We start from the raw sequence: 15865 nt of genomic DNA on the forward strand, positions 1-15865 counted from the left end.
ACTTTTCCCATATGTTGGTTTTTCTCAGAAAGAAAAATCTTGTGGGTTCCCATTAGGGAGGTAGCATTACAGGCAGTTCTGAACTCAAAAGTGAGAAGGCAGTTTGCCAAGAGGCAGAATGTGGTGGGTAGTTAAAAGTATTTCTGCATGCCTGTGTAGGAAAATGAATAGAATTTTCAAGGAAAAGCGGCAGCCACAGCCCAGGAGGATGAGGGCAATAGTGCAAAGCCGCATCATCACTCAGCCTCAGTCTCTGGGTGAGTGAGTGGAGGACCTGGTCCAGGACATGCACACTCCTGCCCTCAGCACTGAGGTCTGAGCAGAAATGCCACCTCTCAGTCCCAGACACTGCCCAGGAGAGCACTGGGGCTCATAAATCAAAGAGGCCACTATGTCTGAGAATTTGATTTCCAACGCAGACATATGGAGCCACTAGGTTATGGTGGAGGAGTGAGGAAATGGTAACGAGTTAGTATCACCCCCCCTTTTCTTTTTCTTTTTCTTTTTTTTTCCTTCTGGGGTTTCCTTCTCGCATTTCCCGCAAGAACTACTTTTGCGGCAAAATTTAGGTGGCCAGTTTCTTGGCCCAGTAACACAATCTGCAAGTGCTGGAAAACTGACCTGGGCAAAGAGGAGGAAACATGTTAGACATACTTCCAGTGGGTGGATTTAGCAAAGACCAAGTTTGTATTCTCTTATCTTCAAATGGCAACTGAGAAATGTAGTAATTTCCCTTAAGATATTTTCTAACGTTTTAACATTGTTACTGTTGAATGGTTTTATCATTTTCCTAAAAGAGACATATTTTCTGGATGTAAAACATAATAACCATCCAGTTTTAAAACTTTTAACATTCCACTATCAACATTTGGTGTTGACCCTTTTTCAAGGGCCCTCCCTCCCCCCTTGGGGACCTGCATCTTTGTCATCTATTCACGTATCTATCTACTAGCCGCTCTAAAGGTCTGCTAACCACCCTCTGGTCACTCGTGCTTCTTTGCAGTTGGGGCACTTCTTCCTCAACTCCACTCCCATCCACCCCCAACACCAGCGCTGGCACAAGAATCACGCGTCGGTCCCATGACTCTCGCGGGACCTTCTGCCTATTGCTCTGGACCCTTTTACAGGTACAAACGTGGCCAGATACACACCGGTTTTCTGGGGCTCTCCTCCTGGCTTTCCATCCATCCACTCACGCCTTGCTCTTAGCTCCTCTCTCTCGCGGCGCCCAGTACGGCTGGAGTTGGCTCTCTGTGGGTGCGCAGTTTGTGTCTGTCCCTCTAGCTCTTCGTTCCGTCCTGCCCCATCTACCCGCCCTTCATTAAATGGATGGAAAGACTCCCCCCCCCCAACCTGGTCATTTTTACCCACTTTGAGGACTTGCAGCTGCTTGGAATCCAGGAACCAAAAGCCCCCAGCCTTGGGGGTCGCCTCACTGTCCCTCTTGTCACATGACGGGCACAAGCCCTGAACCCCTCGCGGCCGCGGTGCCAGGGGAAGGCGGGCAGCACGGGAGCACCACCAGCCGCACGCACGCCCCCACGTGGGCGGTCCCGCGCCACAGCAGCAGGTGCCGCGAGGTGGAGGCCAAGCCGGGAGCCTGGCGGCGGCCGCAGCCCGGCGCAACCGCTCTCCCGTCCCTTCTCAGGGCCCTATCCTCTCTCCTCGGCCTTCGGAGGTGATCCCAGGCTTCGCGGCACCGCGCCTCTCCGCTGCCTGCCTCCGGAGTCCTCCCTACCGCCGAATAATCACCGCCATCGTCCCCAACCGGAGCCCCAGGCCGCGCTCGGGAGCGGGGGGCGGGCCCGGGGTCCAGGACCACCGAGGCGGTGGCCGGGGGTCTCCGGTCCGGCCGGCGGCCGTGGTGGCGTGGACAGTTCGCTGCGGCCGGAGAGGGCGGGACCGGGCCGGACCAGAGGAGGTGCTGCTGCAGCGGCCGCGGAGGGACTCCCCCTCACTCCAGCGGGCTCCGGCCCTCCGCGGGGCCGCCCGCCGTTTATGTTCCTTCCTATTCATTTATTCGCATTTTACAAGCTGGGGCTTTTCCGGGCTGTTTCCCCAGCAACTCTTTTTCCCCCTCCTGAGTTTAACGAGCTGCGCCCGCGCGTGTCTGTGCGTGTCGAGGTGGGGTAGGAGGTGTTCTGTGTTTGCCTTGGGGGTTTTAAATATCTTGAGAAAGAGGAAGGAGTCTTCGCAGAAGCAGTTTGGTGGGGGCGACCTAAACATCAGGCCAGGAGATTAACCGCGAAAGTTTTACTGCTGCTTTTGCCTCCGAGCGCCCCTGCCTCGTCTCCCAGCCTGAGAGCGCAGTAAATGGCAAAGCCTCCTCCCCCCCGCCCCCGCAAGCGCCGATAAGAGAGAGAACCCGCTTCCTCTAGACAGATGCAATATAAGGGGTGGGAGACAGAGCGACCGCAATCTCTAACCTGTAAAAAGTGAAAACTGAATCCCAAAGGGAATTTTCACGCGATGGCCCCTCCCCCTTGCTCGCCTTTTATCGGGCATCGGGATCCAGCTCCGGATTTGCCTGCTCGCTTCGGGCCCCCTCAGCCCCGGCTGGCCGAGTGACGGATCCCAGCCTGGTCCTCACCCCCTCCCCCTTCCCTCCCCCCAGGATCCGAGCGGGTGTGATGTCCTTGCAGCCGCCGCCGCCGCCTCATTCCGCCGCGCACCAGCCCCGGGGGCGCCGGCCGCGCCGCGCTGTCCAATTTCGCCCCGGCTCCGGGCTTCCTGGAGGGTCGCGCAGCCCACGGCTATGACTCAGGCGCCCACTTGGTAACTCTGCCATCTTCCTGCTCCTTCCTCCTCCCTCCCTTCCCCGCCCCCTTGGCCACCCCCGTTCCCCTCCGCCACCCTCACGCCCTCCTCCCAGACGCCCACCCACCCGCTCCTCTTTCCGCAAGATCGCAGAGGTGGCGCGGAGCCCGGCGAGCCGATGACGGACCCTTTCCTCCTGTCTTCAATGCCTCAGCGGAAGATCCCCAAGGGCTGGAGAGAGGAGGGCTGCTGCTGGACATCCTCCCGGAGAGGTTGCTCCGACCTGCTGCTCGTGGTGTATGAAACTGGGGACTGAGCGAGCCCCAGCCGCCGCCGCCCGCCCGCCCCGTCGCTGCCGTCGGTCTGGACTGGCCCCCGCCTCGCCGCTCCCGCCGCCCGGCCCCGGCCCCGGCCCCGGTCCGGGCGCCCCGGGGCTAGCCCCGCGCCCGCCGCCGCCCGCGCGCCGACTGCCCGCGCGTCCTCCTGACAGCTGCGGCGGCGGCGATGATGCAAAGGAGGAGGGTGCTGCCGCCGGCGGTACTGATGGTGGCGATCGGCGCCCGGGTGTGATGCGAGCGTCATGGTGGGGATGCTGGCTTCGCGGCGGTGAGAGAGCGAGCGAGAGCGAGCCAGAGGCGGAGGACGCCAGAATTCGGATCTTGCTGCTGTGTGGGCTCGGATCTCTCTTTTCCCTCTCTCTCTCCCCCCTTCATTTGGTTCTTGGTTTGCACATTTAAAATCCCCCGACTCCGTCCTCTCCCCACCACTGGAAGTCTTCCCGTCTCTAAATGGAATTAGTGGAGATCGGAGCCTCTGGTGTAACGAACAGACATGATCTATGGACGCAGTTTGTTTCACAGTGAGTACCTATCCCGCCGCGCGGGTCCACTCGCGGTCCCTCCTCCCTCTCTCCTCCCTCGTGGCCGAACGCTCAGGGAAAAGCCTCGCAGCCGCGCTCCAACCGGACCCCGCAGTCCCCGCGAGTCCGGGCACCTGTAAACTTTCTGTTTGCAGCATAATCGAGCGAGGCGTGGGGGCGGCGCCGGTCAGTGGTCGCTGGGTCTCAGAATCTGCGGGGGACAGCATCCTTTCCGTCTGCAGGGACGTCCTGGGGGCGGAGGCGAGCACGTGCGGGAGCGGCTGGGAGTGGGCCGGGGTGCGGGCGCAGGTGGAAGGAGGGAGAGCGCGGGGCCCACAGTTTGTAGAATGCAGGGGATAGTCCTCTTTCGGGGGCTTCCGGAGCTCTGCGGGCCCATATTTTCACTCCAGGAGGGAGTTTAGGGCGCACCTGAACGCAGCGCTTGCGGGGAGGGAGAGTGCCAACCTCAACTCTGTGGCCCGAAGACCTCTAGTGTTGCGTTATGGGTGTGTGGTAGCGCGTGCAGTTCAGAGGAAAATGGCTTCAGAAGTCATCAAGTAAAAGGCAATGTAAGAAAACATATGATGGAAATTTCACATTTAAAAGCTGGAATTCCAATGTTAATCCTGTGCCACGCAGTTAAAAGGCCGGCTTTGTGGATGTGTTAGTCCTGGTACTTGTTCCACCGTGTGATTCCATCAAAACAGGAAAAGCAGAGAAGGTTAGAAGAAAAGCAGAGTAACACCACGCTTACGTCCTGGTATTGATGGCCGTGTACCTGTGTGTTTGTGTGTCTAGAATCCTGGCAAGTTAAAATAAGATTCTTTTTTTTTTTTTTTTTTCTGTTTAAACACAGACGACAACAGCTAATGTTTTAATCTAAAAGCAGATGATCAGGCAGGAGTACAAAGTAATATAACTGATACACTTTCTCAAATGCTGATATAAAGGCCCACATTCTTTTCTTGGAATAATCTGAAAACATAAATTTATAAGGCCCTGCTGTGAGCTTCAGTTTAGGAAATCATTGTGAATTATACCTTCCCTTTCCCAAATTAATTTTAAGTGGAAATATTATTGTATACCTAATGGAAGTTAGAGCGTTTAGGGAATTGGGCAACAAAATAAATAACAAAGATAAAGTAGAAGAGGAAAAACCAGTAATTATGAAGACTAGATTGTTTTATTACTTTTCTAGTTTCAGGTTTTATAAAAATGGTGAGTAAATCAAGGTACGAAAGTAAAGCAGAGGTTCGGGTTGCAGTGGTCTTTGCAGATTTGCTCTTGGTAGAGATCAGGGTCTTTTTTTTGATGCTGAAAAACTGGCTCAATAAAATGCTCATAGAAATCACCTTTCTCAAAGTAAGAATCTATTTCTGGATAATGCTAAATATTAACTCAAAGTTAAGGTTAGAAGAAATTAATTGCATAGTTTAGGAAGTGCTGAGGACAGGGGTTACTTGGAGGTATAATACTTTTTTGTAAGAAACGTTTTTGTAATGCTACTTAATGCCTCCAATCCACATTTATCTGTTTTTCTCCTGTTCCCCTCCCCCACCGGCCATAACATTTGCCCAAGTATTTGTTTTCTCAAATACAACAAAGCTGGCATTGCCTTAGGGTCAGTCATGGAGTCCTTCCTCATTGTTGCGGTTTCAGCCTTTCACCTGGTTCCTCTTCCTTGAGAGATGCTAGCAAAGCTTTTCCCTAAGGGCAGTTAGAAACAATACAGGTCCTGAAATCCTACTGTAATGTGACAGGAGTAGATTACAGCATTGCCTCTGAAGTCTTGCGGTATGCATTTGCAGTTTTGGGGTCTCAGCCATCCTTGACTTGCGTTACTTCCTGAAGGGATTCCTAAATTTTCTTGATTTGTGCACTTTTAACCAGTTTTGGCACATTCTGAGTTAACTTGGAACAGTTAACAGTAATACAATTAATCTGCTTTGATATTATCTTTATGCTGTTATGGAATGTGATCATTTCAGTGTATATTAATATGATCTCTTTCTAATTTTTCTTTTCTGTTTCAGTTGTAGCAAGTTTAATCATCTTCCATTTGTCTGGGGCAACCAAGAAAGGAACAGGTGTGTTTCTTTGGGAAAATGCAGTGGAAGACCTCTATTTACATTTTTCTATTTTCCCATGTATTCTTAATATTCCAGAATATCTGAAAATTTTATAGCGTGTATGATTGATTGATTTTGACTAAGACAACATTTCAAAATTAATTTACTAATGGATATTATAAGAATGTCCTCTCTATTTTTAGTCTTATAGAAAATTGGATGATGGCTCTTGTTTTTATTTTTTACAGAAAAGCAAACCACCTCGGAAACTCAGAAGTCAGTGCAGTGTGGAACTTGGACAAAACATGCAGAGGGAGGTATCTTTACCTCTCCCAACTACCCCAGCAAGTACCCTCCTGACCGAGAGTGCATCTACATCATAGAAGGTAAGGGGAGAGAGAGCCAGGGCTGGAGAGAGTGCCAGGCCAAACCTGGCCATAGCTCTGCTTTGGATGGACAGTATGCATACGGACATTACAAAAATTAGTTTTGGAGACCGTGCACAGAAATATCTCTTAATGCATCAAATACCTGTAAAATTTGGAGTCGAGCTGATTATTGAAATTATTAGCAATGGCTTATGAATAAGTAAATTCTGGCAAATAAAAGCAATTCGGTAACAGTTTATTTTGCAGGTGATTTAACTGATTTAGAATTCTTAATAGATGGAATGGATGTATAGTTGGCATAATATTACCTGATGTATAACAATTTTAGAAACTAGTATTTTATTGGTTAACAGCTAGTAGAAAACCCCATACATTTGTTGTTTTTCCTTAATAATATAAAATACAAAAATACATATTAATTTTAAAAATAAATCAATAATCATGTTTCCAAACAATCTGAATGATAGTTGCCTTAGTTTGTGTTAAGAAGTGACATTATCATACTTTAATGCTAAAATCAGGATTCCAAATTATGATGCTTGTTTCCATCATTTTCTTTCCTCACTCAAAAGATAAATAGTGCTGAAATAGAGATCATTTCCCTTTGAACATTTCCAATTTCCATTACCCTCATAGACAGCACTCGATTAAGTACAGCTTTCTAAAATGAATGATCATTTCATCTAGTGATGAAGATTTCAATATTGCAAGTGTTAATACCTACAAGCCCCAAACCTGCAACCCTTTTCCATCCCCCACCCACACAGGTACAGACAGATCCGAGCCGCCTTAATGGAAAAGACAGTGTATGCTCAGTATTTATTTCTAAATGAGGGGCATGTTCATTTGGTAGATCTTTGAAAGAAAAAGGCTTTCTGTTTAACTGATTTCAAGAATTCCTATTTAGAAATGATTCTTTTTCTCTTTTTGTAACTTTTAAGCTAAGAATATTACCTCTCTCCTTTTTGTGCTTGAGGGTGAACTTTTAGCAAAGATATCCTGCCCTACAAGAAGGAGGAAAACCAATAAGCTTTGATAATAAAGGATAAAACTGAGAAATCTGAGCTCTGCAGTTTTGTTCCTCATGTGATTGATAGAAAAGGAAATTGAAATATGGAAATTCTGAGTTAAAATGAGTTGTTCTCTTCATCAGGTTAATATTACCTACCTATTATGTGTGTGTGTGTGTGTGTGTGTACATAAAACATTCAAAGAACTTAATATATATTAAAACATTGAAACATAAAAAGTAGGTAATTTTTGTTGTCCTCATTTTATGGACAGGGAAACAGACACAGGGAGGTTAAATGTCTTGCTTAAACTCACATAATTTGTGTTTTGAAGGAACAGTATTCTAAAACTTAGAATTATTAAAAAGAATAAAATAAATTAGTTCTCTCATTTAAAGGATTAATTCAGAAGCAGATCTTTGCATATTAATTGTGCTTTCATGTTTATTGTTATTTAGAATTAAAAAGCATTGCTAGCATTTTATTTTACTATCGTGCATATATTTGCCTTCATTCCTGGTTATGTCAAGGACAAAACTTAAAGTTGAGAAATTAATAGAACTTCCTGTTACTATTAATCATACTTCTAAACTCTCTTTGAAATACTTCATCCTAGCCATTGTTTTCATCCGTACGTTTATTTAACCAATATTTATTGAACAACTACTAAGAAACAGCCACTTTTCTAGATAACAGTTTAGAGAGCCTTTAACGAAACAACCATCGTACTTGCCTGTGGAACTTATTATGTGGCCTGGGGACCATGCCCCGTTCAGTCAACAATCTAAAGGGGCCCCCAAATTAGCAGTGTTTGGAGCAGAAAGGAGAGGAGCCTATCAGGAGGAGGAGATGCTTTCGCTCAGTTTTGAAGAACTGCAGGGAGGTAATTCTCTATTCAGAATGGCCTGTGCAGAAGTTCGAGATGTGATGTGGTTGGGACCCGTGGGTAGCTTCTGCGTAGTGTGAGGAGAGGAAGAAGCAAGGAGACTCAAGAGGTCAACAGTCTCTCAGATTAAGGAGAACTCGGTATTCTGTCTGCTCCAGCAGTGAAAGTGAAAGTTTGAACTTTATATGATAGACAATGGGGTGCCATTGAAATAATTTAAGTGGAGAAATAATAAACTGATATTTTGGTGAAGTGAAGGAAGGAAAAGCAGTAAGGAGGAACCGTTGTGAAAGACCACATGAACCATAGTAAGAGCCTGTACGACACAAGTGACACTGGCTGGGGTGTCAAAGGAAGAGCCGAGAGGTCTTCAGGAAACTGAGTCATGAGTGGCTGGATATAGGGAGGAGAGGTAGGAAATCTATTCCAAAATTTTTGGCTTGGTGACATATGGATGGAATTGCCATGTCAGGTAAAGAATATGGGTGGAGAAAGAGGGTTTAGAGGGAAAATAATGAATTCCATTTTGGTGTTTATGGAGATGTCAGGTAAAGAAATTGGATACGTGAGTCTAGCTCACTGGAGAGCTTTGGGCTGAAAATAGATATTTATAGGTGATAAATATGGATTGTTGTTGAGGCGTTTGGTATGAATTAAATTATCCAGAGAGAGTATTTGGAGCTCTATTTCATAAATCTTTCAAAAAATACAGATGTCTGGGTCTGTCCCCAAGAAGTCTGGTTTAATTGGTCTTTGATGGAGCTGCAGGCACCATTATATTGTCATCGCTCTCCTTTGGGATGACAGTGGCCCCCAGAACACTGGTCTAGAAAGAGCGGAAAGAAGACGTAGAATGGGTTTCAAAAACAACAGGGAAGGGATGGGAGAGTAAGGAGAGGGTGACAGAGACTGTGAAGGACAAGCCAGCGAGATGGACTAGAGATCCGGTAAAAGATGCCCCAGCACGTGATACAGGTGAAATTTCGGAAGGACGGGAGTAGCCAAAATGCCAGCTGTTACAGCAAAGAGAAGTGAGGTAAAAGCAAGCACATCTATTGCATGAGGCCATGGAGAGGCTGATGGTAACTTTAGGACGTGTGCGCTCGTGGCGCTAGTGGGGCTGGGAGCTGGCTCTCAGCCGATGGAGGCGTGGGGGGTGGGTGCGGATGGGCCCAAGGTAGGAAGGCAGTTACTTTCTTTTTCTTTTTGTCTTTTCTGCTTTCGGTGGGGGGGGGGGGGGGTGCGGGGGGGTGTGTTTTGTCATATTTAGTTCTGAAAAACAGCATCCTGTTCTGTACAAAAAGATAAATGTAAAATACAAGAAAAGTCTAAATCATTGGTGAGGTTTCTTGAGATCAGGTAGGTTCTGATGAATAGAGGTGGAGTCCCAGTCAAGGGGACTTTTGTGGGTTTCAGGTTGTCCTAAAACTCCCTCCAAGAGGGGGCGGTGTTCTGTAGCTATGTGCGCTATTCAGGTGACAGTGCTCAGAGTTTTCGGTGTGTCCAAAGTCATGTTAGGAGGGGTTAAGACCTCTCAAAGAGGAACCTCAGATTTAGATACCAGACGACTTAGAGAAAACGTGGAAGTGAAAGACAGCTACGAATTGAGAGATTAGAAGGGGGGGGGAATGTAAGTGTAAGGAGCTGAACTTTGAGAGCTTCCAGTGGCTTACATGCGCTGTAATCACTTGTTCTTAATTACGATAACTATATGACATGCTTATTTTTAAAACCGTATTTTACTGCCTTCGAAAATTCAGTTAGTGGAATTTCGTATATGAGTGTGTGTAGTTAACTTAAGCCTGTTGGGCCAGAGGAAGATATGCATGAACAAATTCATGTTTGATCGCCATGCATTTCCTAATAGGGAAAAATAGATGGGTATTTGTTGCTTCATAGAGTTTTAAGTAAATTAGCACAAGGTTGTTCTCATTGCTTTACCGTTCCCTAGCCATACATTATTTACATCTAAAAGAAGTATCCTACATTCTCAAGTAGTTCATTTCCATCTAAAACTTATTACACTGGCTTGCCAATGAGCAGATAAACAAGTGGGCACAGTCTGTAAGATACTAATACATACAAATGATATACTTAATGCTACTACATAAATAGGTCCAGTTTCTTAAGCCTTTGCCTCTTTGTTATTGGACTAATAATCTCAAGGGGAAAAACATGGTTTTCCAAGTAATTTCTTATGATACTTTACCATTTGCAGATTTTTTTAAAAATTGAAATTTCATCAAATCTCTCATTATGGTAATACCACAATTGTTTGGCCTTTGTGAATATACAGTAGTGGTAGGTAAAACCATCCCTGGTTTTTCTTGGAAGAGTAATAAATGTGTCTTTTCAATGTCCAAAGAGTCATAAACATTTTTAGAGATTAAAAATAATCCCTAAACTAGTCTTGTCACATGCATTGACCTTTAACCAAATGAGCTTCGATTATTCTGTCTCTAATTTCCAAGTCATCATGTATCTCAATTCTCTATGAATTTTTGAATCCACGCATGCAAGGGTTTCATTTTAAAGCCATCAAGGGTGATATTCAGTACGTATGTAAGAACTGGTGTGGTGTGGACAGCAGTCATTCGGAATGATTACCGACCACATGGGGAGCAGGGCTGTGCTAGGTCTTAACTTACAAGTTCCTGGAGGGTGTTGGTCCCTGAGGAGGGTCACATGGCAGCAAAACACTCAAAGGACTCAATGCAACAGCTGTTTACTAACTAGGATAAATGTGTACGGATATTTCGGCAACTGTTATGGCTATTCTGGGGTATCCTGGCTGAATCCCAGTCTGGAGTGCCAGGATTTTGAGCTGTTTTGGACCTGACAAGGGAGAAATGGCAGGGTGCTAGCAAATGCCTCCATGTGGAGGTCTATAGAGCTGTCAGCCCGCTGAGGCTCTTCCTGATGCTTTAGAGAGCTCTACAGCACATTTATGAAGATAAGCTCATTTACTATTCACCCAACAGAGTTTGTTTGTTTTTGTTTTTGTTTTTGTTTTGATAAATCCTCAATGACAAGTACTGTGCTGAGTGCTGCTGAAGTAAGAAGGTGAATAGATTTTGTCCTTAGGGAGTGGATTTAGAGGGGTGGTTCTTGTCAGCAAGGTTTTCCTGCAGAACCAGGAGTCCGCAGATCCTCCAGGAAGTGCTAAAACACATGGAAGCCCAAAAGAGCATGCTGCCTTAGAAAACGTAGTGTGTCTGAAGTGGCCCCAGCTTGGGCTGTGTGTGGAGTAGGAAGACCCTAGAAGTGTGAGTTGTAGGATATCCTTAAGGGTCCTGCAGTGTCAAGTGCATCGATCATTTTCCTGTAGCTGACAGTTGCTAAGTTTAAACCTGAGGGTGATGTGGTAAGATTGGTGTCGTAGAAAAATTCTTCTTAATGCCCTTGTATATGCACTTGGGTCTAATCAAGACATCGGACTGGGGACTATTTGAATGTTGGGGTAACTCTGTGCTGAATAATTCTTAAGTGGGTTTTGACCTTAAAACTGGATACTTAAGAAGATATGGGAAAAGTGACAGAAAGATGTCTTTCTACTTTCTAAACCTGATGTCAGTGGTCTTTCACAAAAATACTGTGATTTATTAGGTCTGTGTTAGACATCGAAATGGTCGTTTTATAACGGAATAATCTTGTGTGCAACATCATCAGTTTTAAGGAGCATGCCCGAAACGTTCTTACGGAAATGTTGTCCCTTAGAATGCTCAGTATTACAGGCTTGTTTTGCTCTTCCAACGCATGTCATGCTCAAAGTTTCATAGAAGACATACATATAAAATCTGAAGTAGAATTACAAAAATCTACCTAAAGATTTAAAAATGGCCTTCTACACATAATCTTTCCTTGTTTTCAGCTGCCCCAAGACAGTGCATTGAACTTTACTTTGATGAAAAGTATTCTATTGAACCGTCTTGGGAGTGCAAATTTGATCATATTGAAGTTCGAGATGGACCTTTCGGATTTTCTCCAATAATTGGACGATTCTGTGGACAACAAAATCCACCTGTAATAAAATCCAGTGGAAGATTTCTATGGATTAAATTTTTTGCTGATGGAGAGCTGGAATCTATGGGATTTTCAGCTCGATACAATTTCACACCTGGTAAGTGAGGGTTTGGTTTTTTCCTATGCTTTTTTTCTTCCTTAGTTGTCTGTCTTCGTAGTACAAGAACTTTTGTAAGACAACTTCATATTTTCTTCAAAGAATTTTCTAGCTCTATTTAAAATCACACCTACAGTGCTTTCTTTTTTCATTTCATAAATTTTGAAAGGAAAATAAATTTTCCTTAAAATGTAGCCTCCACTAGAGGTGAAGTGTGCACGGTCATCAGGAGCACAGTTAATTAAATGGACTTCTATTATGCTGAAATGTGTAATTCGAGAGGCGGCCTGTAATAAAGAAACTAATTTCAGTATACATTGAATCCCAATAAACTTGAAAAGGCAATTATAGTATTGTAAAATGTATCCATCAAAATGATCTTTGGAGAACTTGAATAAAAAATTCTTTTGTTCTGAAAATTATAATTTTTAAGCAAATGGATCTTAGTATAAAGCAGTCTAATCTCTGTTTAGAAATGCAAATTCCTAAGAGTTCTGATGAAAGCAAGACTGAGACCCATAGCAGCCAAATATTCATTCGCAAGGTCTGCAGACATTATTTGTCATTATACAATTATGCATTCTATGTCAATTTTCCTTTTAACCTGCTAATATTAAAAATGGGCCTATGATGTTGACTGGCTCGCTTGATGATGAGTTGTCATTTGTTACAATAAAAATTGGTTATCACATTTTTAAATTGCAACATCAGGCTGAAGCGATTTGAGATTTGATGAAGTGAGGTCATTTTTTTTTTAATGGAAAGATGACTCAACTTACATAACACAGGTAATTTTTATATAATTACATATTTTCCCAGTTTGTGTAGATTGCTTTACTAAGGTTATAACAGGCAATAGATGAAATTGCTATACATGTAAAATTTGTTGAAGTTTCTGTTCCATGTTACAGAGATAACATAAGAGCAGGGCTCAGATGCTCAGCTCAAGCACTGAAATTTAAAAAATAATTAATATAAGGTTAATGAGGATTTTCATTGTGATATGGTTTCTGATCAATAAGTCATATATTAATGGTATCATATGTGTTAACCTTAAACATTAGGAATGTTTTCACAGTATCAGTAAGAGATACTGTGGTTTTAATTATGTTTTGTTAATACTGAATCGTTCACAGAAAGCATGGGTATTTCATATTGGTGACCAAACTAATTTGATGTGTTCTGAAAACTTGCAAACATTGAGATTACTTTATTAGTGCTACATGGAAATTTTTTTTTAAATTTTTCTTGACTGATAATTTTGAGTATAACCAGGACCTAAAGATAGTTCAAGGCTTTTATAAGTTATATCTTCACCCTAAGATTGGAGATCATGGGGATAATGTCTAGGATTTAAAACTGTATAGTCAGCTTTATCAGCAGAAGCAATGCTGCCCATGTTTCTAGCTCTACCAGAGAGAACATGAATGTTGAAGCTCAGTGTGCTCTCCCAGGGTTTTAAAAAGCCACTGTTTGCTGTTACTTGTGCCTTATTTCTTTAGAGCCACGTTACTTGATCTGCATATAAAAGGAGACTTTATTGCCAGGAACTCCTAAATCACAAGGAAACCCGAGGAGATGATTCCATGAAGTGGAGGATGAGTTAAGGATGGAGCCAGGAGGCTTCTGTTTCCACTTAGATAAACTAGAGGAAAGTAAGTGCACAGGGAGGCCTAGGCTTGGCATATGAAGAAACAGGAGGACCGTAAAAGGGAGACTTGTAAAACTTCCATGACTGCAGACATTGACGTTCCATGGCCCAAGGCCATTGCCTGAGTGGCACAATCTACAGCTCATTTCATAAAGAGGCAGTATTGAGGAAGCCAATTAGTTAATGAAAGAGGAAGGGGGCAGGGATTAGTAATAATTTAGACAGCATTTAGGGAATAGGGAGTCAGGCAGGCTTCAGTTTAATTTGGGCTTAATTTTGATTTGGTAGTGTGCTTCAAGTGGTGATTTGGGGAAATTGAAAAGGTAGAGTTCCTGAAGTCAGCTTCATGATTTAAATTACACAGCATTGCTGCAATCCCCAGGGCATCCAAGTGGACCCCACTGCAGAGGGGAATGCCCTGCCCATCAGATCACATCCAGAGCTGAACCCCACCGTGGCTGCGAGGAACACTGGTTTTGGAACAGATCTGGCCTCAGTCCTGGCTTTCTTATTTCTTGCTTGCTGTAAACCGCAGGCATGATCCTTAATGTTCTGTGCCTCAGTATTTTAATTTATAAAATAGGGATGATACTGACCACCACATAGGGTTGTTCAAAGATGGCTTGCTTGCCAACCAATGCCTGTCTGTGGATTTTTCACTTCGTATGAGATCTCAACTCTTGGATGCTATTAATTTTATTAATTTGATCATGTGTTCTTTAAGAGCAAAGGGGCCTTGTTACAGTTTATTGGGAGAACAAGCGTCCCAGAGATTTTAAATTACAACTGCTCTCGCTCTGATTTTGGGCGCGGATTTGCAAAATTGATACCTGGAAGATGTCACTTTTCCCTGTTAGTTTGTTTACATGGGTCCAGGCCTCCGTGTGGGGGTTGTAGTGTTTGCGTTGGAAGGCATAAAATATGTCAAAGCAGAGACACAGTGGGAAGACCAGGTGATTTTTATTATGTGTGTGAGCTTACTTCAGTCTGAAATCTGGACCTTCAGGGATAGTCTCAGAAACTGGAAGTCAGCAGGGGCACCTGGGTGGCTCAGTCCTTAAGTGTCTGCCTTGGGCTCAGGCCGTGATCCCGGGATCCAGCCCCCCAGCCCCGCATGGGGCTCTCTGCTCTGCTGGGAACCTGCTTCTTCCTCTCCCACTCCCCCTGCTTGTGTTCCCTCTCTCGCTGGCTGTCTCTCTTTCTGTCAAATAAATAAATAAATAAATAAAATCTTAAAAAAAAAAAAAGAAACTTGACGTCAGCATACTGAGAATGCACCCACTTTTAGGAACGTATCACAACAACCAAGCTAAAACGACTGACTATGCATATACACATGTATGCGTTGATACACACACACACACACACACACGCGACACGTGTAAACCTCCATGCATTTTCAGTAAGAATACTTTGAATCACACAGCTCAGTTTTTCTTGTAAGCAAACATACATACACGGGTATCTGGTTTATAATGAGAAGATCGTATAGTGAGTGTCAGTCCAAATATTAACGCTTAATTACACGCGTGCTGTGGGCTAGCACCCTGCCAAGGTACACGATGATCCATCTCCGGGGCAAGGGCCATTTTTTCAGGGGTGCGCTACATCTCAGACCGCCTTGGGGCGATTCCGCTGTCCGGTCTCTGCTTTCATCCTGCCTGACCGGGACACTAGTCGGTGTCAACTCTTGTCTCAAAATTTGTTTCTGTTTCTTAATACCTGAGTCTCTTTGACTTTTCTTCCCACACAACGTTTAAAAACAGCCTTTTCATTTTGGACTCCTGCGTTGGTAGTAGCGATGCTTCTGGACCGGTAGTGGATGGGAGCTAGCGAGCCAGAGGTCATGTGTGGGCATGCGCCGTAGTAACGCAGGGCCAGAAAAGATGCCTCCGACGCGCTCTTAAAGGGTCGCTCCTCTATCTCCAGACACACTGACTAGTCCTCGCCTTTTATTTCATGCATTCTGGTTATCTTTGGTACTGCGTCGGTACCCAGGCCCACAGTGCGCCGCTGAGGCAGGAGGGTGATGGTGGAGCACGCGTAAGGATGGTGAGGCTGAGTAGACAGACAGCAGTCGGCTGGGTCTCACCGGCGATCTGCAGAAACCAAGGACAAGGGTGG

The 15865-nt window shown here is 44.8% G+C and overlaps 1 protein-coding gene across 1 annotated transcript in view; it reads left to right on the plus strand.

The window, feature by feature from the left end:
- Positions 1–3279: 3279 nt before the first annotated feature.
- NETO1 (neuropilin and tolloid like 1) overlaps positions 3280–15865 on the plus strand; it is a 107508-nt gene continuing 94922 nt past the window's right edge. Inside the window, exons 1-4 of the mRNA XM_026496481.3 lie at positions 3280–3616; positions 5650–5703; positions 5934–6071; positions 11842–12090. Of these exons, the coding sequence (XP_026352266.1) occupies positions 3589–3616; positions 5650–5703; positions 5934–6071; positions 11842–12090 (469 nt within the window). The 5' untranslated portion in view covers positions 3280–3588. The remainder of the gene's footprint in view (positions 3617–5649; positions 5704–5933; positions 6072–11841; positions 12091–15865) is intronic.

This window comes from Ursus arctos, unplaced genomic scaffold (genome assembly GCF_023065955.2).
Source record: "Ursus arctos isolate Adak ecotype North America unplaced genomic scaffold, UrsArc2.0 scaffold_17, whole genome shotgun sequence".
In the NCBI taxonomy this organism is placed as follows: domain Eukaryota; kingdom Metazoa; phylum Chordata; class Mammalia; order Carnivora; family Ursidae; genus Ursus; species Ursus arctos.